General features: G+C 27.2%; 2 protein-coding genes across 2 annotated transcripts; one reads left to right on the top strand and one right to left on the bottom strand.

Annotated features, from left to right (window-relative positions):
* The first annotated feature begins 344 nt into the window (after nt 1-344).
* On the top strand, nt 345-9,608 carry LOC112687664 (lysine-specific demethylase 3A-like). The gene is made up of 5 exons (XM_025560512.1): nt 345-971; nt 1,835-1,899; nt 4,023-6,004; nt 8,134-9,000; nt 9,344-9,608. The coding sequence occupies exons 1-5, from the start codon at nt 847-849 to the stop codon at nt 9,551-9,553; spliced, it is 3,249 nt and encodes a 1,082-aa protein (XP_025416297.1). The 5' UTR covers nt 345-846; the 3' UTR covers nt 9,554-9,608.
* An 874-nt stretch (nt 9,609-10,482) lies between these two features.
* On the bottom strand, nt 10,483-16,832 carry LOC112687703. The gene is made up of 11 exons (XM_025560575.1): nt 16,355-16,832; nt 12,678-13,261; nt 12,443-12,620; nt 12,306-12,386; nt 12,121-12,236; nt 11,731-11,818; nt 11,492-11,670; nt 11,194-11,304; nt 10,965-11,114; nt 10,657-10,898; nt 10,483-10,593 (listed from the first exon to the last, which is right to left on the bottom strand). Exons 1-11 carry the CDS (start codon nt 16,355-16,357, stop codon nt 10,556-10,558), a joined length of 1,770 nt encoding a protein of 589 aa, XP_025416360.1. The 5' UTR covers nt 16,358-16,832; the 3' UTR covers nt 10,483-10,555.
* Nucleotides 16,833-27,883: the final 11,051 nt, after the last annotated feature.

Here is a 27,883-nt window from a genome sequence, read left to right as displayed (position 1 = left end):
TTGATAGTGAGTGTAACAAGTTATGGAACATTCATTGGTTTGGGGTAACATGTTTGAGGATGTCATAAGATGTGGATTAGGTTCAGTTTTTAATTAGGAAGGGATGCAAAATTTGTATGTATTATTACATCTCTATTACTATTATTATTCTCTATTATTTTTTTCTAAGTTAAACACTAGTTGAATACATAAAATACACAGATCTGGTAAATTCTTTGTTATTAAATTTTTATTAGTTATAATTTGAACCCTGAACATATGGTGTTATTTTTTTTTTTATTCTTATCACTTATATCCTTATCATTTACCAGCTGTGCGGTTGCGGAACTAGTGAGACCTATGATACCGTGATCGAGTGGGTGTCGAGATCAGGAACAAACACACAGAATAGATTAAACCACGATGTAGATAATCTACATCGTGGATTAAACTGTATCTCGGAATACGCATGGAATTATATTGTTCCAATTACAGACTAAGATAGGCACGACGATGTGATAACAACGTTTAAAGCAAGTATGGTATAAACAACATAGTGATAAAGACGACGTCGGACATTAACAACAACGGCAGCATCAGGAGCAGCAGCGACAACAAATGACAATGTCGACAACGGTCGATCGTAATAAATCTGTTGCAAACACAGCAACTGCTCAGTCGAACGTGTAAAGGTTTCGTTTTTGACCCGTGGCGAATCCACCATCGCGTGAGTTGTGCGTCTTCGCATTTTCCCGCCCGCGTACGGGTAGTGGGCGCGCGAGAGACGAACAGAAAAGGAAATGTCGTTTGGAGTTTGGCCATTGCGCAATGTCGATCCTGTGAACGGCCAGCAGTTGAAAAAACGTAATGTTCTTGATACGGAATGATACGTCGCCTGCAGCAGTGGAGGAGGAGATGGCAGTGACGGACAATGCACGGAGTGATGGCTATTGCATCGGTGGTCACATTCAACGATCGGCATCTGACGTCAAGTGAGTTCTATGTCTGTTGTTTGATCGATTTTTTTCTTAAGTTTCGTCGACCCGTTTAAGCTTTCTAACTGCTAATACATATCTGACGAATTACGCTATTCCGGTATGTAAAAAATTTGTTTTTACGGTCATAAGTGGCATCTAAGTGTGTGAGTTAGTTGAAATTTTAATTTGGTCCGTTGCTATTTTCGAACGGTTAAGTTAACCGGATTCCGTTGCAAATGCTCTTGATATTTTCTCGCGTTTTTCACCCATGAAGTTACCCGGCCAACAGAAGTAGAATCTTGACAATCCATTTATTACTTAAAAAAAGGATTTTATTTTCATCTATTCTCATTTTGTCGTTGTTATTATAGTTGAAACGATTCTCGATAATTGTTATCATCATTATCAGTTAGAAATAAACAAGTTAATATATATATATATATATATATATATATATATATATTATGTACTACGTCGGAACTTACTAGCACCTATTCATTTTTTCTGACATTTTTCTATGGTTCTAACAACGTGATGTTATTATTACTAACCAGTTTTAATGTTAAAACTGTAAAATAAGGGATGAGGTTATTGGTACATTGTTAATTTTTTTTTTTATCAATTTGTGTATCATAATTATTATATATTAGTTAAATTGAGAGGTATACACGTGTGTATCTGATTTGAAACGATTTTATTACTATTTTATTAATGACGAAAATGTAATTTAATTCAAACTATTGATCTAAAATTAATCTTTATAAATCTATTGTGAATGGCAAAATATTGAAATTATTAATTCGAGTTACAGTTAAAAAATGTACCAATCGGTACCAATTGGACTTGGAAATTTTATTAAATTTATGTTTTATTTTTAGAATGAAATTCATAAACGAATGCATACAGGAAATCAATCCTGCTATGGAGACAATTGTGAAGAAATGTAAGTTTATCACTTATTCTATGTAATTTATTTAATATTGATCCACGGAACTTTGAATTTTTTACCCGGATTATGAATCGGTGAAAAATCATTGCTACTCGCACTTGGTGGGAAGTGAAGACATTTGAGTGATCGTGAATTATATTAATATCAAATGTGCTTGTTGTTTAGAACCATGACTGTAGATAGTAATAAAGAGATGAATAGATAATAATAATCTAATTTTCATATTAATTCAAATGATATTTTTATCTCAGAGCTTGCGCTAAGAAAATTTTAGAACTGCCTAACATTTTAATATTTTTGTACATGTAGATTAAATAAATTTTTCACTCGCTAAATTCGCTTAACAACCACTGTTTACTAAACTACATATTGACTACACATGTAAACACTTAATACATTACTTTATTTATTACAATTTATTAATAATAATAACAGATTAAAATTTTTTTTTTTTATTTAACAAAAAATATTAAATAAAATACATAGCTAATTTAATTAAACAATATAACATATTTTAATAAAACAGAAAATTCATGATTTTTGGTACTGACCAAATTGGTTTTTAGAATTGCCCATTTTAATTTAGAACTACCATTAACGCAATCTCTGTTTTATCTTAAGATTTTAAGTATAATCAGGCGTAAATTGAGTTAGCGTGAAGGATAATCGTTCATATTTGTGGTTATTAAAATTAAAAATATATTTCATTTCAAAGTTTACCCGGCGTGGTTTTTGATAATAAATCGAGGGATATTTTTGACTTTTACATTATTGAGTATATTATTTTTATTTTCCTATGTCTTACAAAATACTTTTGCCATTTAACTATTTTGTAAATTGTATGAAAACTTAATATTGTAATTATTATTGTAATAATGCGAAAAAATAATAAGTCAAAAATATACTATTTTTAGATTTTGACGCACCGTAGTATCGTTGCGTTACGCATTACTTTAGAACGTTTTTAATTTTTAAACTTCGTGCGAGCAGCAAAATTTTTTTTTTGATTCCTAATTAGTTTGAAAATTAATATTGATTAAAAAGTAATACTTTGTAAAGTAAATTTATTCCCAAGTATCTGAAAGTTTATTTTACTAAGGGCACAAATTAATGCTTAAATTTTATTGTGAAAGACACATGTGTCTAAATGGTAAATCTAAATGGTACCGAACTTCAATTAATTGAGAGAGGAAACAAAATTAATTTCCGGATACCCACCTCTTAATTCACCCTACTCATTATATTGGTCCCTTGTATTATAAGTTCCATATTAGATGCCTAAAAATATTTTTTTTTCTTATAGAATGTTGATTATAAAATCCTTACTATCATCTACTAAAAAAAAAAGAAAGACAACTGTACCTCTTGGATTATAGTCTATATCAGTGGTGCCCAACCCGCGGCCCACGGGCCATATGTGGCCCGCAAAGATATTCTATGTGGCCCGTTACGAATTTTCTAAAATTCATAATGTCGTTTGATATTAAATTCTTTAAAAACTGAAACCGTTTCACGACACACAAGACAAACGGCTTTCCATTAATTTCAATGAAAAAGTAATTTATAGACCATTAAAAATTCGGCAATCAATATATTTGCGTTTTTTTTCTGTCTGCCATTTTCATAGGCAAACTTTACAATTAAATATCGATATCAACCGTGTACTTAAAATAACGTAATGATCAAACTAATGTGTACCTACGATGTGTACCTTAATTCATAATCTTTTCAATAGACAATAAAAGATAAAAAAACAAGTCCAATATATAAGATTATTTTTGTACTTTTATACTTTGTGGCTCGCTTGAAGATAATTGTTTACCAAGGTGGCCCGCCAAACAAAAAAGGTTGAATATCACTGGTCTATATATATAGCCATTGTCTAGTTAAATATTTAATGCACTTCAGAAGTTTAATTTTGGTTTTAAGAATACCTATATAATATATATAATAATATAATATATTTGAAATAAATTTTAAAAATTACTTTCTGTGCCCTAGTTTAATAAATATTATATTATCTATTCTCTTTTTTTTAAAAAAACCAGATCATATTTACTAATATAAATATTGTTAAAAATGTTTTTAAACTTAAATAAATATTTTGTTTGAAATAGATGACGTATTATTCAATGGTATGGTTCAAAATACTACGCTTACAAGTTTAGAAAATTATTCTTCCAATAATACAACAATTGATATTGGCTCTACTATAAAATGTATGAGTTCTGTTGAAGAAGTATTATCATCTGACAATACAAGTTGTATAATTAAATTAAAAGATAAATATAAAGGTTTACTACCATCAAGTTTAAAAAATTATTCAACCAATAATGAATCAATTAATTTTGACTCAACTGTAATAAGTGTGAATTCTGTTGAGAAAATATTACCATCAGATGCAAATACATACTGTGACACTAAATTCAAAAATAAATTTGAAAATTTATTACCATCAAATAAAACAAATTATGTAATTAAAGGAAGTGATAGATGTAAAATATTATCAATACCAAATCATATAAGTAATGAAGTAAAATTTAAAAATAATTGTGTTTATGTGAATCATATAAATGAGAGTAAAATTGATGACAAATTTGTAAAAAATAATAGTTCTATAGAAACAAAATCAAGCTTAGATAATGCATTTATAGATTGTATGGGTGAAATTCACAGCAACTTATCCTTAAGTGACAATATTTTTGAAAAAATAATTACAAAAAATGAAAATGTAACGATTCCAATAATACATTCAGATTTACACAATCATAAAAGAAAATCATCATTAATTTCAGATAGTTGTAATAGTATAATTGAAAGTGATAGCTCTTATTTTAATACCTCCAAAAAAATATACTCAATTGATGAAATTAAAGATTCTGATAATCTTCCAAAGCCAAGACCAAAATCTCGTCAAGAAATTGCTGTTGGTATTCCTAATATTTTTGCTGATCAATCATCTGAAGTAGAATATTTTAAAATAACTTTAGAACGGTTTTTGCAGCAAGGTATTTGCTTAAGTTTACCACCCACAATTAATAAGTGTATTGAATGTCGTGTTTACCAGATGAAAACAAACTTAACAAAGCGTGATTACGATAGTATAACATGTAGATTTTATGCATTCCGGCAGTTAAAATTTACAAAAAATGGAAATTTGGCTGTTGCTGGTTATCCTGATCCTAATAAAAATATTCAATCTATGGATATGGGTATGTGGTTACCTGGTCAGTATTCATCAACTCCAAGTGATTTTAACATTCAAGTTTCAAGAAAAATTTTAGAAGATGTAGGAGGTCAATTTTGCAAATTTGTTCAAGATGAAAGAGAAGCTTTAAAATTGAATTGGTCAAGTCAACAGCACAAACGTAAAATTGTATGGAAAAAATGTGTTAATGGTATTAGAGAATTGTGTGATGTATGTAAAACAACCATATTCAATCACCATTGGTCTTGTGGTAAATGTGGATTTGTAGTTTGTGTTGATTGTTACAAGAGTAAACTCGAGGATAAACAACCAAAATCAACTATAAAGAATCAATTTAATAAAAAAATTTGGTTACCCTGTTCTGATCAAAAAGATCATGAGGTTGATCAATTATCTATTACTCAAATATTAGCTGGTGATGCTTTAAATTTTATTTCAAAACTTATGCATAAAGTATGCATTTCTCATAACATATTATTAGATTGTAAATGTGCCAGAAAAATGAAAAATTTTATACCTTCTATTTCTACTGATACTATTGCGGATTTTTTTCTGAGTGATAATTATAGAAAAAATGCTGACAAATATAATGATAATGAAAATACAAAATTGAATATTTTATTGAAGAAAAAATTGTGTGAATACCGTAGATCGACAAAAGTTACTGATATATATAAATCCAATGATAAAAGTAAAAGTATTTTGTCTAGGAAGAACTTTAAAGAAAAAAAATGTTGTTCATTTAAATATGTTAAAAGAAAACAATTATTTGCCCCGCAAATGTCATTATTACTTGAAAATAATCTCAGTTCACCTTGTATGTGGCTTTGTGAAGGAAACCTGTTATTTTTATTAGATCCAAATGATAACAACAACTATAAACTTTTTCAGGTATTTATAATTATTAAGTTTTTACTATATTTTAAAATAATAAAATAGGCAGTTAGACATTTTTGTAGATGATAAAATTTATAAATATACAGAATGGGATAAAATTGTATAATGGATAATTTAAAAAAAAAATGCAAAATTAAGGTTTAAATTTAAACTAGGGAAATTAGAACTAAAATATTACAAAATTAGTTGATGTAGTGATACAGGAAGATAAAAAGAAAATATTTTGCAAAAATACATACAAAATAAATAAATTTAATAACTATGAATAAATTAATAAAAACTAGTGGTGGATTGAATTCTTATTTTTTAATATTGAACATTAAAAAAATTTTTCAAACCTTCATTGAACTTTTATATTTTTTTCCGAACTAAACTTTTGAGAGTATTCAGTTGATATCAAACACAAACTTCAATTTTTTCATTTAGATATAAAATATAAAATAACTTAATTATATATATATATATATTTACTTTTTATTTTCAAGTATTCTACATTTTATGTAAAACAAAAGAAATTATATTGAAAAAGGTAAAATACAGAAACAGGTAAATAATAGTAATGTTTTGTTTTTTTAAACTTCAAATGTACCATTTTTCTATAAAGAAAAAAACAATTCTGATAGATAGATTGGATCAGCTTTTATTTTCAAAGATGATATAGTAGTAGAATCAATTCTTAATAATGGTAGATTGAACTTTTGCAAAAAAATATAAAAAAAAGACATCTACGTAAGTAAAAAAAGCTTTTAATTATAATGCCATATATTCCAAATAATAATGTTAATATTTAGTGAAAATTTCAAGTTTTTTAACCCTTTTTTAGGTTATGATGAAAATAGACATTTGATTTAATTGTTAAAACCTTAAATTTTAAATATTGTAAATTTTTCGTGTTTTTGTAATTTTGTATTAGCTTTTCGCAATTTTTCAGAAGACTATGGAGAAATTCATAAACTTTCCCATTTTAAAGTACTAATTAAACACTAAATAATTTTTTCTATTTCCCATGTTAGGTTAGGTTAGGATAATCAGAGAAATATTTTTGGTTGAAGTCATGAGTAGATACAGAAATAATGTCAATACATGTTAAAACCAATAAATTCCTCATATATAATACATTTCGCTCTGAATCTAAGAATTGAAAAAAATGTACACTCACACCAGTGGCGTATATAGGTTTTCATTTCGGAGGGGGCCAATTATGTAATTGATTTTTGGGTGAAAAGGAAGGAAGAAGTCAGAGCCGTGTCAAACATTTCAACGCCCCGTGGCAAAACTGCCAAAAAACGGGGCCACTGGGCACAGGTAGCATATTAAGTGCAGATATGGGCGCCCCCTTACTTTTAAAAAACTACGGCGACCAAGGGCAATTGCCCCCTTTGATCCCCCCTTAACACGGCCCTGGAGGAAGCACATTTACGAAAAAAATTAATTTAACACTATAAGACTTCTCGACTGTCTTTACACCATCAGAGAAATAAGAAACTCAATTTTTTTAATGATTCATTATTTTTTAAAAGTATAAAAACTACATTTTAATAAACAAATTTTTTATTTGAGTCACTCTAAATTCACTACATATTTTCTTAAAAGAATAAACATATTTTATAAATATAAAATTTTAAATTATTGCGTAAGCAACATTCTCAGTGTCGCGACAAATTTTCGGAAACCCCCAGTATTAAGACATATCCATGTTAAAAATAACAATCTTTAACAATAGTGTTTTTCATTTCGGAGAGGGCCCGAGCCCCCTCGGTCCCCCCCATAAATACGCCCCTGACTCACACTGTTTCTAATTAGTAATTATGCTTCGATATTATTACATTATAAAACAAATGATCACAATTTTTTTAGTTGATTTTTTAAGTTATAAAAATTTAATTATCTAATTAAATAATTAAATTTTGAAACATCATGATCAGAGATTAGAATAGTTCGACCTATAATTTCTTTAAAATATTGACTCATCATCAGTTGTGTTGATTATCCATAAAAATATTAACACTTTTTTTTTAAAAAAAATATTGAAATAGTAGATATGTGTTTCTTAATTAATGTTATTTATTTATATCATGTCATACTTTAAAATCATATAAATTATTTCATTATTAATTTTGCAGAAACAATGGAAGCGTGGTCAACCAGTTATGGTAAAAAATGTTGGTAACAATTTAAGTTCTTTGTTGTGGCATCCAGAAGCATTTTCTCGCGATTTCGGTAATTATACTAATGACTTGATCAACTGTACCACTGGAAAAATAATCTCCGACCAACCCATGTATAAATTCTGGGATGGATTCGAAAATGCTGCTGAAAGATTATGCGATAGTCATGGCAAAACAATGCTATTAAAACTCAAAGATTGGCCTCCATCAGCAGATTTTGCTGAGACACTGCCAGATAGATTTCAAGATTTGATGAAATGCTTGCCATTGAAAGAGTATACTCATCGTACTGGTAGATTCAATTTGGCTTCCCGTTTGCCTAAATGTTTTGTTCCACCCGATTTAGGCCCAAAAATGTATACAGCTTATGGTAATGCAGGCACAAAGCACAAAAAAATAGGGACTACTAACTTGCATTTAGACATATCTGATGCTGTTAATGTTATGGTTCATGTTGCAATTACAAAGAACTGCCAAGAACTTGGCTTCAATTGGCATGTGAATAAAGCTTTACAAGTCATTGAAGAAGCAGGTTGCGATGATTTGACTAAAAGACGTATTTATATTAACGGTGAAATTCCGGGTGCGCTGTGGCATATTTACCATGCATCCGATGCAGATGCCATTAGGGACTTATTAATTAAAGTTTCTGTTGAACACGGATTACCTCTGGAACAATGTAGTGATCCAATACACGATCAATCACATTACCTAGATGATAATCTCAGAGAACGTTTGTTCAAAGAATATGGAGTTAAAGGATACACTATTGTTCAGTGTTATGGTGATGCGATATTCATTCCTGCAGGAGCTCCACACCAGGTACAGTGTATTACAGTGTACTATTTGTAGCATATCTAGTGCTGGATCTATGGAAGGGAGGAATGGGTGTGCTTGCCCCAGGCACTGTAAATACAAGGATGTTTTTTGAGTTTATGAAAAATAAAATAAAGCTATGTAAATAATCAGTACTTCAATCCGCATAAGGGCGTTACATTTTAATTGGTCCTAGATCTGGCCATTGTATAATATATAATTAAATAAAATAATAATATTATATTGTGATATATTGTATCATAATTGAGTAATTATTTATCCCAAAAGATATTAAAAACAATTATCAATGAATGATTAAAAAAACATAATTTTTTATCAACCATTTCAGGTTAGAAATCTACACAATTGTATTAAAGTTGCTGAAGACTTTGTGTCACCAGAAAACGTCCATCATTCATTTCGCATGACGCAAGAGTTTCGTAATTTAACTGATAGTCACACAAATCACGAAGATAAGTTGCAGATCAAAAATATTGTTTTTCATGCGGTAAAAGACTCAATTTCAGTATTGATGCATAGCCAAAATAAATATATATAAAATATATTGTGCGTGACTATTTGTATAGTGTTATATAAATTTTAAATAATTAAACTTTTCGTTGCAAATTTACTACCTTATACTCATTTTCCTTTATTAAGATTTGAAAAATGAAATTACCTTTAGTTGTCAGTTAATTTAATATAGTTTGAATATTTAAAAAATTTTTTTTATTTAAAATCTATACAAATATATGTTGATGATAAATCTAAAATGTATAATAAATAAGTTAAGTTCAGCTATTTTAAATTGAAATTGATTAATTTTATTAATCATAAAATATTTATGTGATAATAAAATATGTATATTTATTCCATTTAATGTAAATTTATCACTTGAAATTAAATAAATTATTTGGATAAAATTAAGTAATTAGAAAATGTTTACAGATATTTTACTTGTTACTGAATTATGCGAGTTTTTAACATTTTTGAACAGAATGTCATACATTATCAAGTGTCTTAATTATTCTGTGCTTACGTTGTTAAATATGAAAAAGATAAAAATATCTATAAATCATTTGAAATATAATCTTTAATATTATTAGCAATTTATCATGATAAATTAAATACATAGATTTTTTCTCTTATTGTTTAAATAGTAACTATCCCAATCAATTGTTTTTTATTATGTGTTGATTGTTAAGATTTAGATTTTGAAATAAATATGAACTCTTAAAAAACAATAATGTAATCTAAACGTGATCAATTTTTATTTTATTTGTACGTTTTCAGTATATATTTTTAATTCTTGATGATTATAACTTATAAGTATTATTACTTTTTATTTATTTATAATTATATACATTTATAAGAAGTTATTACAGTTCAAATGTCGAAAGATTCCATGTGAAAAATTTTAAAAGAATAAAAAATAAAACAAAATCTTACATAATATAAATGTATTAAAATGTAATAAATTATCTTTTTCTTAACTTATCAATATAAAATACATTTATAAAATTACAAAAGATTCAAATTTAACTTTTATGAAATCATTAATTTAACGTCTAGCTTTTTTCAATTTAGGTTCCAATGTCCCTATAAAAAAATTGAGTTAATGATTAAACCTTAAGTATATTCTCTTACAATAGTATAACTCACTCATATCTTGGAGATTTTTTACGTCTTCAACATTCTGACCTATGAGCAAAGCAACTACTTTATCCTCATCTAAAGCAGAAATATGCGGTGAATTTGTTTTTTGTAGTTCTGGTAAAATCTTATTGATATCAATTTTCCTTAACAATTCAGGTTGTTTCACCTTTATTTTGTTAATTATTAATCTAGCAGCTGCTTCTACAGCCTTAGTATGAACAATATTTTCATCAGTATACAACGGACATCTGTTTAATCAATTACATAAGTCACATGTTTTACAGTCATCTTATTGCATAAATTAAGAAACTTACTTATCTTCTATCACATGACTGTGGTAAAAATGAGAGTAATTATCATTGACTGGTTTCCTACATATATAACACATTTTTTTGCCACAACTACATGTCATTTTGTTACAACCATCTTCCTTCACAAACTTCCGTTTACAGTAATAACAAGTTCTGCATTAAACATATACACAAATAATTATTTGATTACCAGCAGAATTTACTTAATAAACTAAACTGCCAAAAATCATACCTAATAAGTACATCAGTCATTTTGTTTTCAATCATAGTTCTAATTTGCACTTCCGGAGTTTTTTCTATTTGATCACATTTGAATGGAAAATGGCTTTCTTCTCGACACTCCCTATTTTTTTTTAAATATTTATTAGTGTTAACATATCTATTTATTTTTGTTTAAAACTATTTATAAAAAAATGTTGGAATTCTATTTAGAGTGTATAACATAAGTTACGCGAGGAAACATATATTATAGCATGGAAAAGCAAAGTATAGATTTTGATATCTAACAATTAATTACAAAATTTTCTGACCTGCAAGTTTCTTTTTTGCAATCAGGATTTAAACAGTTGATGATTTTGAGATCGGAAGATAAAATAACTGAGTAATCACAAAAAGCACATGTTTCCAGTCCTTCAATATCGGCTGCTTTGATTTCCTGGGCTTGCTTTAATCTCAATATACGTTCATACAGTTTATCATCAATAAAATTCTAAAAATATAAAACTAAATATAGTCACATTATGCTTCAAAAATGAGTAAGAGTATTTACTTTAATCATTGTTAAATTTAAGTCTTCATTACAATTAGCAAAACACTTAAAATCTATTTTACCTATACCAACATATGCTTCAATGCCTCTATAACATAAATAATAAAATAGGTAAATTAAGTTCATTCTATTTTAATAGTAAAAGTGGATATTTTAAAGATAAAACATTTTTTTAAATAAAATTAAGTATACAATTTTGCCTTCCCATTTTATATCATTCATGTCAAAAAATAAAATACTAACCTCATAAACATTTTTTTTCACTTAAAAACAATAAATACCTTTTATAATTGATAATAGTATAATTTTATAAAAATTTTCCAATTCATTTTTGCAAAAAAAAGTTTTTATTCTTTTAGTATAACTTTTATTTTAAAAATGTAAACTTACCTTTTAATGCATGATGCACAAAATTTATGACCAGCTTGACAGAAATAAGCTTCAGAAGCTAAAAGTTCTTCATCATAACAACATTCGCAAGTGCTTAATTGACCAGAAGATTTAGCCTATAAACATAATAAGTAAAATATTACTGGGGGGAAAAAAATGAAAATAATTAATTTTAAATATTTTACTTCTTCAATTTTAATTTTATGAATGGTTTTTTTAGTTTCAATATGATTCAGAATTTCATCTTTATGATCAAGGAATGCAATCTAAATTAAAAATTAATTATTATTAAAATTATATTTTAATTAAATAATATCTTTACTTCTTTCAAAAATTCAATATTCTCTGTTGTTTTATAATCATTTTGAAAAAATGATTTTCTTTTACTCTTTAAATATACGTGGCTAGTATCTTTACATAGAGCATCAACTGTAGCAGTTAGATTGAATTCATTTATAAGTAAAAAAGTTCGAAGCTTAGCTATAGAAATAAGATCAAATCTGAAATAAAAATATTTCTTTAAATCAATACACAAGATATTAACAAACAAAAATTACCTTTTACTCAAATAAGACATTGATTCTTGGTGATGATAAGAGCTTGAATTCAATTTTACATTTTTGAAGTAATGAATAGGATCAGGACATATTTTTAAATACTCCTCTACTTGGAAATCTTCAGTTAAGCTTTTTATAATACTAATAAGTTTAATCCGATCATTGTATTCCTGTAATTTTGGATAAGTTTTCTTTTTTGTAGTAACTTTTTCAATGAATTCACTTAAACCATTTTCATCATATACAAAAACTTCTCCAACGAGATCTAAATAAATAGGATCTGCATCTGGTAATATGTCTTTCAAATTGCTAGATAATTCTATTGCTTTAGAGGGTCTTCTTAAATTATCTCTGCGTAGTTTACGGACGGTAAATTTTACATTACTACCTGTTAAATCAAGTGTAATTAGCAAGCACAAACGATTTATTTCACTATAATCATTGACAGCTCTTAACATATTTGTCATATAATTTGTATACATAGTCTCCCAGCCATTATTACATAACTTTGGATATTGAAGACATTCATCATGTCTTTTGAATACGGTATTTGATTGAATAAGTATAGATTTATCATTTTGTTCCTAAAAATAGAATTCAATCAAGGATTAAATTTTTTGATGTAATAATAGAAAATGTATATTATATTTCACATTATTTATGGTTTAGTATTTTAACTTGAATTTATACTTCATATAATAACTTTTATATGTTGTTTTACACCATAGGTTCTAAACCCGAAGTCCATAGACCCCTTGCACTCCGTAGATGGTTACTCGGGGGTTCACAGAGTATCTGTGAATTTTATTGAAATAAGCCAAAAATAAATTTGTTTTGATAGCATTTTTAAGATAATAATAATTGTTGAAACACTTGAAAAACAAGAATGTTTTTAAACATAAAACTTAGATTATGATAATCTTACATGCCATATAAAGTTATCATAATCGTAAAATAATATAACATGGCAATATAATCTAATGAGCATTTCAATCTAACACGGAAACCTATCGCTTCTGCTGACCCGTTATCATATAATAAAAATTATATTTATATATATATATTTTTTTTTAAAGAGGGGTCTGTGATTATATTTTATGCTTTAAAGGGATCCATGGCCAAGAAAAGGTTAAGAATCTATGTTTTACACTGTAATTTATCTTGTTTGACTATAATTAATGATTTATTGGAAATCAGTGCTCACAAACAATAATTTAGCTTAAATGATAAATAAAATAAATATTTAACTCTATTATCAGTTTATATAATTCAAGTACTCAGCCATTACAAAAATAGCTCCTTTTTTGTAGCATTTTATGTATAACCTTATGTCAGGCCCTATTATTTGTATAATTTCAGACTGCACGCTTGATATTGAATTTAAAAAAATTCAATAATACTCATATTTCCTAATAGTTGGCTTATTATTTAATTTTTGTTTTGTAGACCATGGTGCACACACATTAAAACCGTAGTGCAAACTTGTACATTTATGGTACATATTATGTGTCAGGGTGCACATAAAAATAGGGCCTGCCTTGTGTAAATCTTTAGGGATAAGAGTAACTGGTTTATAAAGTTTTGTAGAATGTAGTACATTATCGATCAAAAATAATAGTTTAATTAATTTAATTAATTATTTGGTTTTGATAGAATCCCAAAAAAAAATTTTCAGGAAAATATTAATAATTAACTTATAACCATAACACTTTATAATGCTTAAAACAATATAAATTACAATAAATACAGTATAAATTATGGTGATATTGTTATGCTTTATATGATACTTTTATAGTTTTTCTATATGATTAAAATAGCAAACTTGTTATGGATTCAGTTTAATTAAATGCTAGCTTTCTAGATTATTTGACATGAAACTAAATGAATATTAGGTTATAAAAAAATTACTTTAATAATTGAATTGGTCATTTTGAAAAGGCCATATCTCCATAAAATGAAAATCATCAGGAAACGTAAAAAACTATTTTTGGAGATCAAAATTAAATTTAGATAAAAATTGAATAATGGGTTGAATTATTTAATTCTTTTATAAAAAACCAACTATGATATGGCGGTCTCGCAGGAAATATGCATTATTATACATATATTATTATTAATATGCATTAATTAAACACATTTATCACATAAAACTAGTTTTGAAAATGTATGGAGAAATGGGCTTTTCAAAATGACCAATCTTCAATGCACATATTTTTATTCTATTAAGAAATATTAATTTTTTTTTTTTTTTTACTATTATTTTATCTTAGCAGGGCATATATTTTTACATCATTAGATATTTATTAATAATTAATGAAAATATATGAATTTATAAATTTTTTTTTATTGAAAAAAACCAATATGCACAAACAAATTTGGTTAATAAGTTATAATGATAAAAGAAATATTTTTAACACGTGATAGGTTACCAATTAGCAGGGCTAGAATTTGTATGCAACAGCAAGATTTTTTTTCTATCTACAAATGGAGTTTTAACGAATAGTATCAACAATTTATATAATTCTGATGAAAATGATATTATTTTTATTTTGCATATTAGTATTGTATATTTAGTATGATCATATTTATTGTATATGCATTTTATTTTTTATAAGATATACTTAAAAATAAATTTACAAATAAAATACTATTTTTTGAAATACCTAAGTAATTGGTTAAATGTTTTAATATAAAATAATTGAGATTAAAAATTAAAAATTATTTATTAATTTTTCGAATGTATATTTATTGATCATTATTTTAGAAATAAAATGTCTAATTCACATTTAATAGTGGAAATATGTGTGTTATATTCTATGACTAATTTTTTTTTAAATTGGCAAATATAAATGTTCGGTGATTAGATTATAGTATTGATTTATATTGGTTAAAGTTTCTTTTAATATTACAAGATGTAATTGGTATATATTTAAATATAGGAATTTTTTATGTGTTAAATTACAACTAAAATTGTCCTTGTCTGATTCACCATTTAATATTTTATTTATTGATTGTAGTTTTAAATCCTTTAGGATTGTGTGTAATTCACTAATACCCAACAAATTACATACTTTTATTAATTGTGTTATCTTTCTTTGTTAAACTATTCAATCTTCTAACGCATATTGTATCATAGGACTGTATTTATAAAAATAAAATTTATGTTTGACAAAAAAAAACCAATTTATAAACTTTGATCAGTTTTATTATTATGGGCTCAAATATAAAACAATCATGCTAACTATGCAAAAACATGCATAAAAGTCAATATATGCAAAAACATACAAAATAAAAATAGTACCATTTTCATTATAATATAAATTGTGGACATTAATCACTAAAACTAAATTTGGACATGTCAAAAAAATCATGCGGTTACATACAAATCCTAGCTCTGGTCAAAACAGTCTTGTGGTTGACTGTTATGTTCATTTTGAGGGAGTCTTGAGGGGGAACCGTCATATAACAAAGAGAGGGCGCATTTGAAAACCGAAATGAGGGTGTATAGAATGTAGGAACTATTTTGAAAAAATAAGAAACTAATTGTTTTCAAATGCTTTGCCTTTTGCATTATAAATTAGGACAACGAAATATATTAAATGGTAATTTAAGAAAGTGTATTGTATAATCGACTTGGAAATTAAATTTTTCCGACTATTCAAAAAGCCACGACTTACCATGGTTATGGAACAGATCGCAAACAATGTCTAACAATGCAGTTCGGCAGTTCTCCGATATCACACCGCGCGGTCCAAGTTTTATTTTTATTTTTTTCGGATGAAATATTATAAATTGACTCTCGCTTTGACAGACAGCGATGACAACTGGACCAAATATTATTATAACGACATGTAAACGCGAAAATTCACAGAATTTAGCGGAATCGATTGACGAACCAAGTCGACTGTGGAGAATCGAAGAAAAATTATTTCATACAGAACATCGATAGGCACAAATTGAAATGCGAACGTTAATGATCAATGAGGCCGTGGAAGGGAATGGCAAAGTAAAAAATAATATAACTAATGCTTATTGGCAGGTTGGCGAGCCGAAGCTCAATGATTAGTAGTTCAGTAGTACTCACTACTTCGTACTTAGGTATGAGCCCGCGACAATACGATGAAAATTACAAAATTCACCACATTTATTGTTATCATCCGACGTCTGGTGTTTTTTGTTCTGGCTACCATGGTTTTCCCCTTATCAACAGTGTGACCAGATCTATAATGATTGTGGTTGGGAGAATATGATTACAATTTCCGTACCGGATATGTAATTACCCTCTAACCACGATTATAAAGAACTTTATAGTTATAGTTCTTATAGTTCTTTATAATTCTGCCTCTAACACAAGTCATTGGAAGAAATTGTAAGATATGAATTGTTACGGATTCTCCATAGGCACAATTTGGGAGTGGGCTTGGGTGTGCTTTACACCCCCATTTTCGAAATTAGCACTCCCAAATGTTCATTTATATTTAAATACTCATTTTTCATTATGTATAGAAAAACATAATAGTTCTAGATTTTTTTTGTATAAATACATTTTTATACAATACGAAAATATTTCGCAGTACGAAAAAAAAATATCTTTGCTATAAGGTAAAAGTTTCAAGTTTCTAGCCACATTACTTTTGGAATTATGACTAAATAACTAAAATTTGAAATGTGAAAGTCTTATTTACAGCATATTTTTATCATTACAGGACAGTTTTTTTCTCACGTCTATAAAAACTATTAAGATTTAAAAAACTGACCTATCTAAAGTACCACCGCATACTAATTTAAAATCTAAAAAAGGTCCTAAAAAAAATTGTGGACCAGTATTTCTATCCGAAAAAGTGTTAAACAAATAAAATACAAACATCATTAAAAACCGTTATATCCTTCGCTTCAGTCAGAATCTAAAAGTGATCATGTGATAAAACATTTGTGTTTACAGACAGATAATTCGTTATATGCACAATAAAAATATAAAATCAAAATGAACAATTTAAATTTAGGAATATTCATATATTTACCAAATATTTTATAAATGGTGAGAATGCGCGATAACGGACGAGTTTTGGTCGCTGCCTAGTAGCACTCTCTCAATTGCCGTACCATAGTAACTGTTGAATTGTACGGTTTGCAGGTGTCTATAACCATTAAGGAACATGAAAAAGATAGAAGGACTTCAGCACCCCCAGTTTTTTTATTGAAATTGCGCCCCTGGGATTCTCCATAAAATTCGCTTTACATTATTTTCATTTGGAATCAAACAAGCAGCTTAGTCTTGATTTGGTAACTTTTGCGTAAACTTTAATAGGAATACCGAAATTGTTTACAATATTTTTTTCATCGCATACTTTTTTAGTATTTTTAATATTAATTTATATATTTATAAATTTATTAATTTATTAATATTATATTATATTATTTTATTTTATTTTTAATTTATTAATTAATTTATTTATTTTTATTATTAATATTTTCTCTCATAAGGCACGAAATACTTCTGCTTTGGCAGAATCAGGAATGTGAAATGTTGTTGGAATTTTAAAATTTTGGTTTTCGATGAATTTGACGTTAGACTACGTTTACAATGCTCTTCCTTTTGTTGAACACAAGCAGTAGCGTAGATACAATTCTTTTCTGGGGGGGGGGGGGTGTTTAAGAGTAAGTTTTTAAGTGTTCGTAGTATATCTTAAAACGAGATCATATATAATAATATTACATTTAAAATAGTGTTATTATGTCCCGTATTAATGAAAATTATTTTGTTATTCAATTTTTAATATATACCTAATCATAGTAAAATCAAAATATTTTACTATAATATATAAATATTAATAAATAATAATCAAATATCATTAAAAAAAAATCTGTGGGGGGGAAACCCCTTACACCCTCCCCGTAACTACGCCACTGAACACAAGTATACCTAAGTTCATTAACAACTTCTTTTTAAAAACATAAATCATTAATAATTTATGTATTATTAATTACTTCAATTTCATCTCTTGAATCTGAGTTTATATTGAATGAATAACTTTTAAATTAAATGAACAGACTACAGAGTACAGGCACTAAATAGTGACTAATAGTTATAGACTATAGGTTAGTAGCTACTAAAGACCTGCAAGAGCATAGACCTACAAGGCCCATCCCGGTTCTCAAAAAGCCCGGCCCGTACTTACACTGGACCGGGCCGGGCCTTAAAAGACATAATGAGGGCTAGATCGGACTTTCGTTTTCGTAAAAATGTTCAGGCCAGACTCTCAAAATAATAAAACCAAGGATGAATCGAGCTTTTTTTTGTAGAACTTTTCGGGCTGGGTTGGGCTTAAGGATTTTACGTCTGGCGGAGCTTGGACATTTTATGGATTTTTTTTTTGTATGACAAATAATTATTATTTAAAATAAAAATGATAAATTCTCATTACGACGTAAGAAAAACCACAAATATTATTTAATTCGTGGAACGTGGGTACTGAGTAATGGGTATAATAAAGTTATTTATATATAATTCATAAATATGTCATTAATAAGTAACAACACTTCTACCAAAATATATGGCATATTATGAGTGGAGTAAAGGTATTTGTCTATTATAGCGAGATTATTATTTCTATAGTATCATAGTACTAAGTACCAATATAAAATAGAAACGATAGTTTGAAGTATTTAAAGAAAATCTATTGTGTTTGACTATGGAGATTGTTAACAATAATATACGATCAAAGGCGTATTTTTGTTGAGGCAATGGGAGGGGGGGGGCAAAACTAATTTTTCTGCAATACGAACTTAAAAATAATTGACAGTTCATTACAGGAGCGTACTCAAGGGGGGGTTCTGTTCCGGACCCCCCCATTGAAATTTCTACATACTCAATGGTTTAAAAGTAAATAGTACATAGCATATTTTAATTTCCCATTATCTTCAATATACAAAGTTTATAGATTATATGATATACCTATAATGGTTAGTCTAACCTATAATGTATAAACCATGTTTAATTTATACTGCTTTTTCAATATTATTTATTATTGTTAATTAATAATGTATTTTTTTTATAACATTTTACTATCAAATAAAAATTGATTTCAAATTATAGTACCTACCTATTATAGTAAGCCTTTCTGAAGAAAATGTGTGAGGTGTGTTTAACTATTGTGACTATTACTATAGTTATTAACAGTAATTTGTTGATATTGAATTAAACTATAATTATAATTAGAGAACATTTTTTGACCACCTCCCTAAAAAATTCCTGGGTACGCCAGTGGTTCATTACCTACAACTCATGTTCCTATTGTTCATTTGAGTGAATAAATAAAAATACAAGTACGAAATTGAATTAAATATTTATGTAATAAATATATTGAAAACCTACTGCAAATAAAATAAGTATTAATAATAAAAACACAAATAGTTCTTATATTAAAATTGTACCTTCAGTCTGAATCCTATATAAAAAAAAACAACAAATAATCATAGTAATAATAGTACCCATTATTTCTTAAAAACTTTAAAAAACAATTAAGATAGGTAACTTTTTGTATGGAGGAGACGATCAAGCATACTAAGGAGACGATGACAAAATGCTATATCATGGTTGTATGGTATGATTATATGAAGGCTTATAATCAATGAGGAGAACAAGTAAAATAGTTCTTATAATATTAAAACACAATAAATTCTTTAATTTATATGAGAACAAAAGTTTTTGGTTAACAAAACATTTTTTTAGTAATTAATTGGAAATAATTCAAATAACCGTATCTTTCTTATCGTTTTTATTCATCCGTCTGCAAACTGTACATATTATAGAATTACCGAATGCTCTCAACCACGTCCGTACGTCTGGCAACACTGCTTATTAAACACATGGCTGATGTTTTAGTATTTTTTCCATTGTGCATTGTTGGAGTCGGCGTCCATAGTATATCATGTATTCAGTGAGCGATGAGTGGTTAGCGAAATTATAGGAATGTAGTGTACGCCTGGACAAATCCTTTTTGACCTCTACCCCATAGAGTGATATAGAGAGGGCATTATATATAGGGATGTCAAAAAAACATCGATGTTATAAGCTAAAAAAATCGATGTTCAACATCGTTTCTATAATTTGCATCGATGTGTAATGTTTACCGATGTTTTAATTTCGATGTTTGCTTTATTTCTGATGTTCAAGGATATTACACAAAATATTTTTAAAGTTTTTCATTCGTATAATTATAAACGTATTATTATTATTTAATTAATATTAATTTGGTTAATAAGACAAGTCAGGATGACTGTATCTTGATCTTTATTCATAATAATAGCCTTGTATTTCTATAATATTTAATTATAGAAATAAACTAAAATGTTTCCCAAATATAAATAAATGAAACTTGTTATGTGGAAAATTGGCATCAAAATTGATTTTTTTAAACAACTTGGCCGATCAATTTTGGCATCGTTATGAATGACAACATTGGTTTCAATTTAAAATAATATTTAAAAACTATTATACATAACTTATGAATTTATTGTGATTATATTTGAGTGTAAACTGTATTTATTTAATTTAAATTTAATTTTCTTACACAATGTTTTTTTTTTTCATTTTTCTAATAAATAAGTAAATAAATTTAGTTGGTTGTGTATGTTTAAATTTTAAATGTTTATAATATAATATAATTTAGCATGTGTGCTATGGCAAAGAATAACAATTATAATAAAACGTATGTTTGTTTTTTTCTAAAAAACATCGAGTTCTTGACTTTGATGTTTTTTTAATTTATCGATATTGTCATCATCGATGTACACAAAAAAAATTCTATTCCTAATTACATATCTCAGCTACACATGGAAGTGAATATAAAAAGTTGTATGTTTGCTAGTTTAAGGTAATAGTTCCAAAAAATTATTGTATAATATATGGTAAAACGATTCACCTATAATGCTGTTATCTTCGATACTTTTGTTATCTCGAGTGTTTTTAGTAAAAGTGATGGTTAACGGTGACTAAATTTGGTCACCGTGACAATGGTAACAGCTATTTCAATACCACAGTGACTTTCAATGGTGACTGGTCACCATCCGTTTTGAGTGATAAATATTTAAATTACTCAGTCGTCATCATCGAGTATTATATTGGCTGAATTAGGGCTGTGCGATTAATTGAATTAATCGAATATTTTAATCGATTATTCGATTATTAATTAAAATATCCGAAAATATACGAATTATTGAATAATCGATTATTGATTGAAATATCCAAAAATCAAATAATTGAATAATCGAAGAAAAAAGTTTATTATTAAATGAATTATAATGAAAAACATGGCTATTTTCGATTTATTTTAATCTTTGCTATATGCCGTTTTAATCTGTCGTTATTCAATGAAATGTCTTTATTTAAAAGGTATATTTGGATTTTGTTTTCATTTATTTTTAGCAATTCTTTTTCTGGAAACCGTCGATGAAGGCGACCCGCCGCGATGATGTATTTTTAGTAAAGGTGGCTGTGTATTAATTGACCATAGATCGCCGGTAACAAATGAACATGCAAGCCAGCTAATTTTTCTATCCGCCAATGAAGATTATATAGCAGAACCAGCGTTTTAAATATGTATAATATTAATTTTAGATTTAAGTCAAGACTCAAAATTGAACTTTAAGGTAAACAGTTATTTTTTGTACACAAGATGATGTTATTTTATTTGTTATATTTTTTTTATTTAATAAAATTTTAAATCAGGATAATTATTTAATTATTACTATTATTAAATAACTCAATAGTAAGATTATTTGATTCTAAATTAATTGATGATTATTTGATTATAAATCGATTATTCAATCAATAATAAATTATTCGATTATTAATCGATTATTCTATCAATAAACAAATTTTCGATTATTCGATTATAATCGAATATTATTTAAATAATCGATTATTCCAGGGAAAAAATAATCGCTCAGTCCTAGGCTTAATTAGGGTGACCTCAAATATAGTTTTATAGTCACTAACTTACAGTTAACCCAAACGTACCATTATCTTTGTTGTCGCCACTCGCCATCACCGTAAATAATAATATAATATTAGAGTAATAGTGCCACCTGTTTACTATTACTCACGATTAAAGATAGTATTAGATTAGAATTAGAACTGATAAAATAGATAACAGTCACCATAGTCATAGTAACCGAATAAAAGTAGTACATACACTGTACACATAACTATATTGATACATTGAGAGTTCAAGGCACCAAAGTCGCTAGTTCCCATTTATTTTTGATATTGTCGCAGTGAATAACAGCGACAGTGTTGTCGTGGTGACAAAGCAACGACGACGTGATTTTACACCCATCACTAGTTTTTACCTCGTGACTCGATGTCAACATACCGGTCACCGACTCAACCGTCGTGCTTACATACTGAATATTATATGTTTAAAAAATAAATGCTATTTTATTTATAAGAGTTATCCATTAAGTAATAAACTATAAGAATAAAAAATACAATATATTATTATACATTTTTTTATTTAAGTCAATAGTAGTTACAATATTTTGGGTAAGAAGGAATTAAGTCTTGATCAAAATGGATGAAGTCATACCGTACAAGTATGACTGTTGGTTAAGTCATAAAAATCTTGGAAGTATGAAGTCTTTGGCATTCTCTAGTTAATTTTGCTTTCCTCCTCAATATGTGCCTCATTTTATCCCTTTTTCCTCCTACGTCTTTTAACACTCTTATTTAATTAGTTTTCAACTTATGATGTTCTGCTCATTTTATTTCAGATCCAAAAATTATTATATTTAAATCTCTATTAACAATAAATTTACAAATCTTTGCAATGACGTATTTATAAACTCATTTTATCGTGCATTTTGTAGTTGCATAAATTTATTCCACTAGATAGGCAATACTGACAACCATATATCTTTTCTGTTTCACTATTTTTTTGAACGGCATATCTATATTATTCTGTGTTCCACCCTCACTACTAAAGGAACGGCCTATATAGTGGCACAATCAGGGATGGGGTTAGGGGGTTGTAAACCCTCTCGACATTTTTCTGAAATTTTTACAAATTCTACGTAAAAAAAAAAAAAATGGTTTATCTTGAACACACGAAACAGCTGAAATATGAATATTATTCGTAATATAATAGATAAAAATAACATGATGTTTTGTAACGATCCGATCAACTTTAAAACAACAATAACCTTGCTACTACGAAATCTCAACAGTCGATTGTATAATACTTTTTTTTGTGGTATCACAACATGAAATAGAATTTAAACAGTTTAATTTGTAATTTAAATATTTTACTCATAATATTAACTTAACATTACTTCCTTATCCCCACCAAACAGCTGTTTTTTTTTCTAATTCACAACCTAACCTAACTTAACCAACCAGATTGTTATTTTTGTATTGTAAATATTACTGGTATAAATTGAAACAACCACAGTATGTGGAAATATTCTGATTTAGCTTCTGCAAGATGGCCTGTTCCTCATTTAGACAAAATTCCTATTCCAACGTTTTATCAACATTATTATAACAAATAATGCAGAATTTATTTATTTACTTGTATTTTCAAACATTATAATACCTCAATATTTTAAATTTCGTTTTTTTTCCAAAAAAAAGGTGTATTTCCTAATTATTAAACAACAAAATAACAATAAACATATATATATATATTAACTGTTTTTTTTATTATTTCATCAACATACACTTACCCTAACATTACAATTTGTTTAGTAAAAAAAAAAAAAAAACTACTAGATAAACGCATGGGCCGTCTCTCAACGCATAAGACGTTGCCAGGTCGACGCCAAAAAAAAGTGTGTCGCTCCCTGGTGAGCAAGTGGCTGTTACGACCGCTAACCCCCTTCCTTATCATATATAAATAATTTGCTATTTACCCAGCATACACAACACTAGAAGAACACTACAGTAATTTGAAACGCTCTAAAAGTTCCTTTATTACAGTGGTTTTAAAATGCTCAGCTATTTCATCATCACTTATATTATGCTTTAAATGCTTTTCTATAATTACGTTTAGAAGAGGCCTAACCATTGAACTAGAACAATATTTTTCCCCACAAAAAATGGTGTTCATAATTTGTAGAGGTTTAAACAATTTGATTAACGCTTCAATATTTGTCCATTGATGTTCCGTCAATTTAAATTTGTGTACTATCGCTGCTGTAGTTATCGAACGATCAGCAAGAACATTTAAAATTGGACATCTATTTTAATAAAGGCACTCAAACATCTTAAATATAGAATTCCATCTTGTTTTACAGCTTTGAATCAAGCTTTCTGTTGGCAAACCTAGTTGTTTTTCCTTATCTTTTAAATATTGACTAGCTAAATTTGAATGCTTAAAACGACAAACTATTTTACAACTTACTTGAATTAAATTTTCTATTTTATCATATTTTAGGGCATTTTTGACAGCAAGTTGTAAAGTATGTACGGCACATGTTAGATCATTATTTTATGTGATATTTACCAGTAAAATAACTGGATTAAACACATTTTTTGCATTATCATTAACTACTGACATAATTTTTTGGTCGATTTCCAATGTTTATTAAAAGTAATTTTTAGATGATTTGAAAGATTTGAAACTGTATGACGATCGTCTAATTTGCGAGTGGTCAGGGTGTATGATTTTGGGCACCATTGGTCATCAATAAAATGTGCAGTAACTATTATGTACGATTCTTGAGCTATTGATGACCAACAGTCAGATGTGTAACTTACACTCTTGGCATCTTTTAATTTTTTTTTATTTAATCTTCAACCGAAGATTTTAATTCTTTGAGTCTCTGTTTGATAGCATCCTCCTTACAAATTATATAATTTGTTTCAATTATGTCCATAAAGTGTTTAAATTTGGAACTAGAACAAAAGGATAAGGGCATTTGATTCATTGCGATCATTTTAGTTAACGCCTGATGGATTTCTTCTGTTCTTTCAGAAGCACAAATTCGGTTTCTTCAAAGTTAACCATTTATTGGAATATACATTACATTATATTATTATAAATATACATATTTAAAGTGTATATGAATTTTGAAACAATATGTAATATACATGGGTAATAATAAATAAATATACGGGTATGCATGGGTATTAAATACACGGCCTTTAATATATGTTTTACCCGTATACCCGGGCTCCGTGTACCCATGTATTCTAATACCCGTTCACAACCACGACCTCTAATTTGTATTTTGGAAAACATTGTGTTATGCATTTCAGAAAAAAAAGATACTAATGGATTGAATTCTGAGCCCTATTTATTATACAATTACTTAATCTATTTCAAGATATTTTTGATCTATTATATAATTCTTATCTCTATAAAATGATTTAAATTCTTCGTTAGTGTGCATTTTTCGTGCTATTTTCTAAAAACAAAAATTTTAGTTCCAATTGTATGAACAACATTTTATAGTGCTTTAATATCAAACGCACAAATGCATCACATGTGTACTAATGATATATACTATTATATACCGTAAGTAATGTATAAATATTTATGAGCCTTTCTAAATATTTTAATATTCCTAAAAGTACACTATCCAGACAGGGCCGGATTTAATCATTATGCCGCTTTAAGCACCAAACAAATTGCCACTATTCAATATAACAATTTTTCTAGTCTAAAAAAATGTTATTTAAGCATACAATTATAGTTGTTTCCAAGGGCACCCATAAAGGGGGGAAGGAAGGGACATGTCACTCCCTGGAAAATATCAAAAATCTTGGAAAATTGTTTACTGTGATTAGAAAATATTTATTTAAATATAATTTAAAAATTGAATTTAATATATGCAAATCTATAATTTTGTTTATAAAAAATCTATTTATTTAGTTTGGAAAATCAGGTTATCAGCTATAAAATTTATAAAATTTATAAATTTATTTATTTAATTGTTATTTAATAATAATACGCTTTTTCGTTTCTATTCTATGGATAATTATCAATTCTTAAAATATTGTGTCTTTCCAGAAATACGGTATGTATAAGTGTGTGTGTACACAACCATAATATTTATATAATATTTTAATAAATATAACTAATGTTTTAAGTTTCCAATTTATATTATTAATTAAATAAAAATTTCAATAAATTACTTTTATGGTAAATTGGTTAAATAATAAATAGTCTTCCAGATTGATATATATAATGTTATAGTATAATGTAAAATTGTAAACTCCGTTCTATATCGTGGGTCATTCCTATTTATTTAATAGATTGATAAATTAAAATGTTGTCCCCCCTTGAGAATTTTCCTATGGGCACCCTTGGTTGTTTCCTTTATTACTTATAATTTTAATGATATAAAATAAAAATATACAGCTGTTAAAACAAATATTCATATGAAAAACTTAATTATAAAAATATGGTACAAAATATAATGATAAAAAACATGGTAGTAAAAAATGTTAAAATAGTTCATTTTTCACTTTTAACTTGGCAGAAATAAAAATATTGCACTAAAATTCCAAATTATCGCTATTTTTAAAGATTAAAACCCGTAGAGTTAATTTTTAACCTTATTTTTAAAAATATTAATTTTGTTTTGAGATATTTTGAGTGAAAATGTGTATCTTTAAAGATACATCATCTCAAAAATGCTGTTTTCAATTTTGTGTCTTTTAAGATACACTACCTCCTAAACTATGTTTTATTTTTGTATCTTTATGGATAAATCACTATGAATTCCCCATTTTGAATCTAGTATCCTTTTAGTGTACCTACATCTCTTGATTATGTCTATTTTAAGTTTTATTACTAAAAAGTTACTAAGTAAAACAATGTAATAAAAGGTAAAAAAATATTGTTTTTATTGCTTTTTAATATAAAAAATTAAAAAAATTATAATAGTACATAACAGTTAATGAATATATTTTGATAAACTCTACGATTTTGAAATTGGAAAACAAAATATAAATACTACCACAACTTCGTTGGCCTAAAATCGTTTTAAAATTAGTTGCATTTATTTTAAAAACATATAATAAAAATGTAATATTAAAAATTATTTGCCGCCCTAAGCACTAGCTTATAGTGTTCCTGGGAAATCCGTCACTATATTCAGAATTAACGTAAATCAAAAACCACTATTGCAAAACCGTTATAGCTATTTAACAACTACTTTATTATTGTCACTAAAAACCTGATTTAAATTTCGTATACGCA

The sequence above is a fragment of the Sipha flava genome, unplaced genomic scaffold (assembly GCF_003268045.1).
Source record: "Sipha flava isolate LNK unplaced genomic scaffold, YSA_version1 35a_pilon_pilon, whole genome shotgun sequence".
Classification (NCBI taxonomy): Eukaryota; Metazoa; Arthropoda; class Insecta; order Hemiptera; family Aphididae; genus Sipha; species Sipha flava.
The sequence above is the reverse complement of the archived record's forward strand: the minus strand, read 5'-3'. Positions and strand labels throughout refer to the sequence as shown.

Bases quoted from the DNA above. Each gene is read 5' to 3' on its own strand.
- LOC112687664 (XM_025560512.1), top strand. From the start codon at position 847: ATGTTCTTGATACGGAATGATACGTCGCCTGCAGCAGTGGAGGAGGAG. The intron at 972-1,834 runs GTGAGTTCTATG...TTTTATTTTTAG, and splicing joins CGATCGGCATCTGACGTCAA to AATGAAATTCATAAACGAAT. The intron at 6,005-8,133 runs GTATTTATAATT...TTAATTTTGCAG, and splicing joins ACAACTATAAACTTTTTCAG to AAACAATGGAAGCGTGGTCA.
- LOC112687703 (XM_025560575.1), bottom strand. The intron at 12,387-12,442 runs GTAAAGATATTA...TTTTTAATTTAG, and splicing joins ATATTGAATTTTTGAAAGAA to ATTGCATTCCTTGATCATAA. The intron at 11,305-11,491 runs GTCAGAAAATTT...AAAAAAAAATAG, and splicing joins TGCAAAAAAGAAACTTGCAG to GGAGTGTCGAGAAGAAAGCC.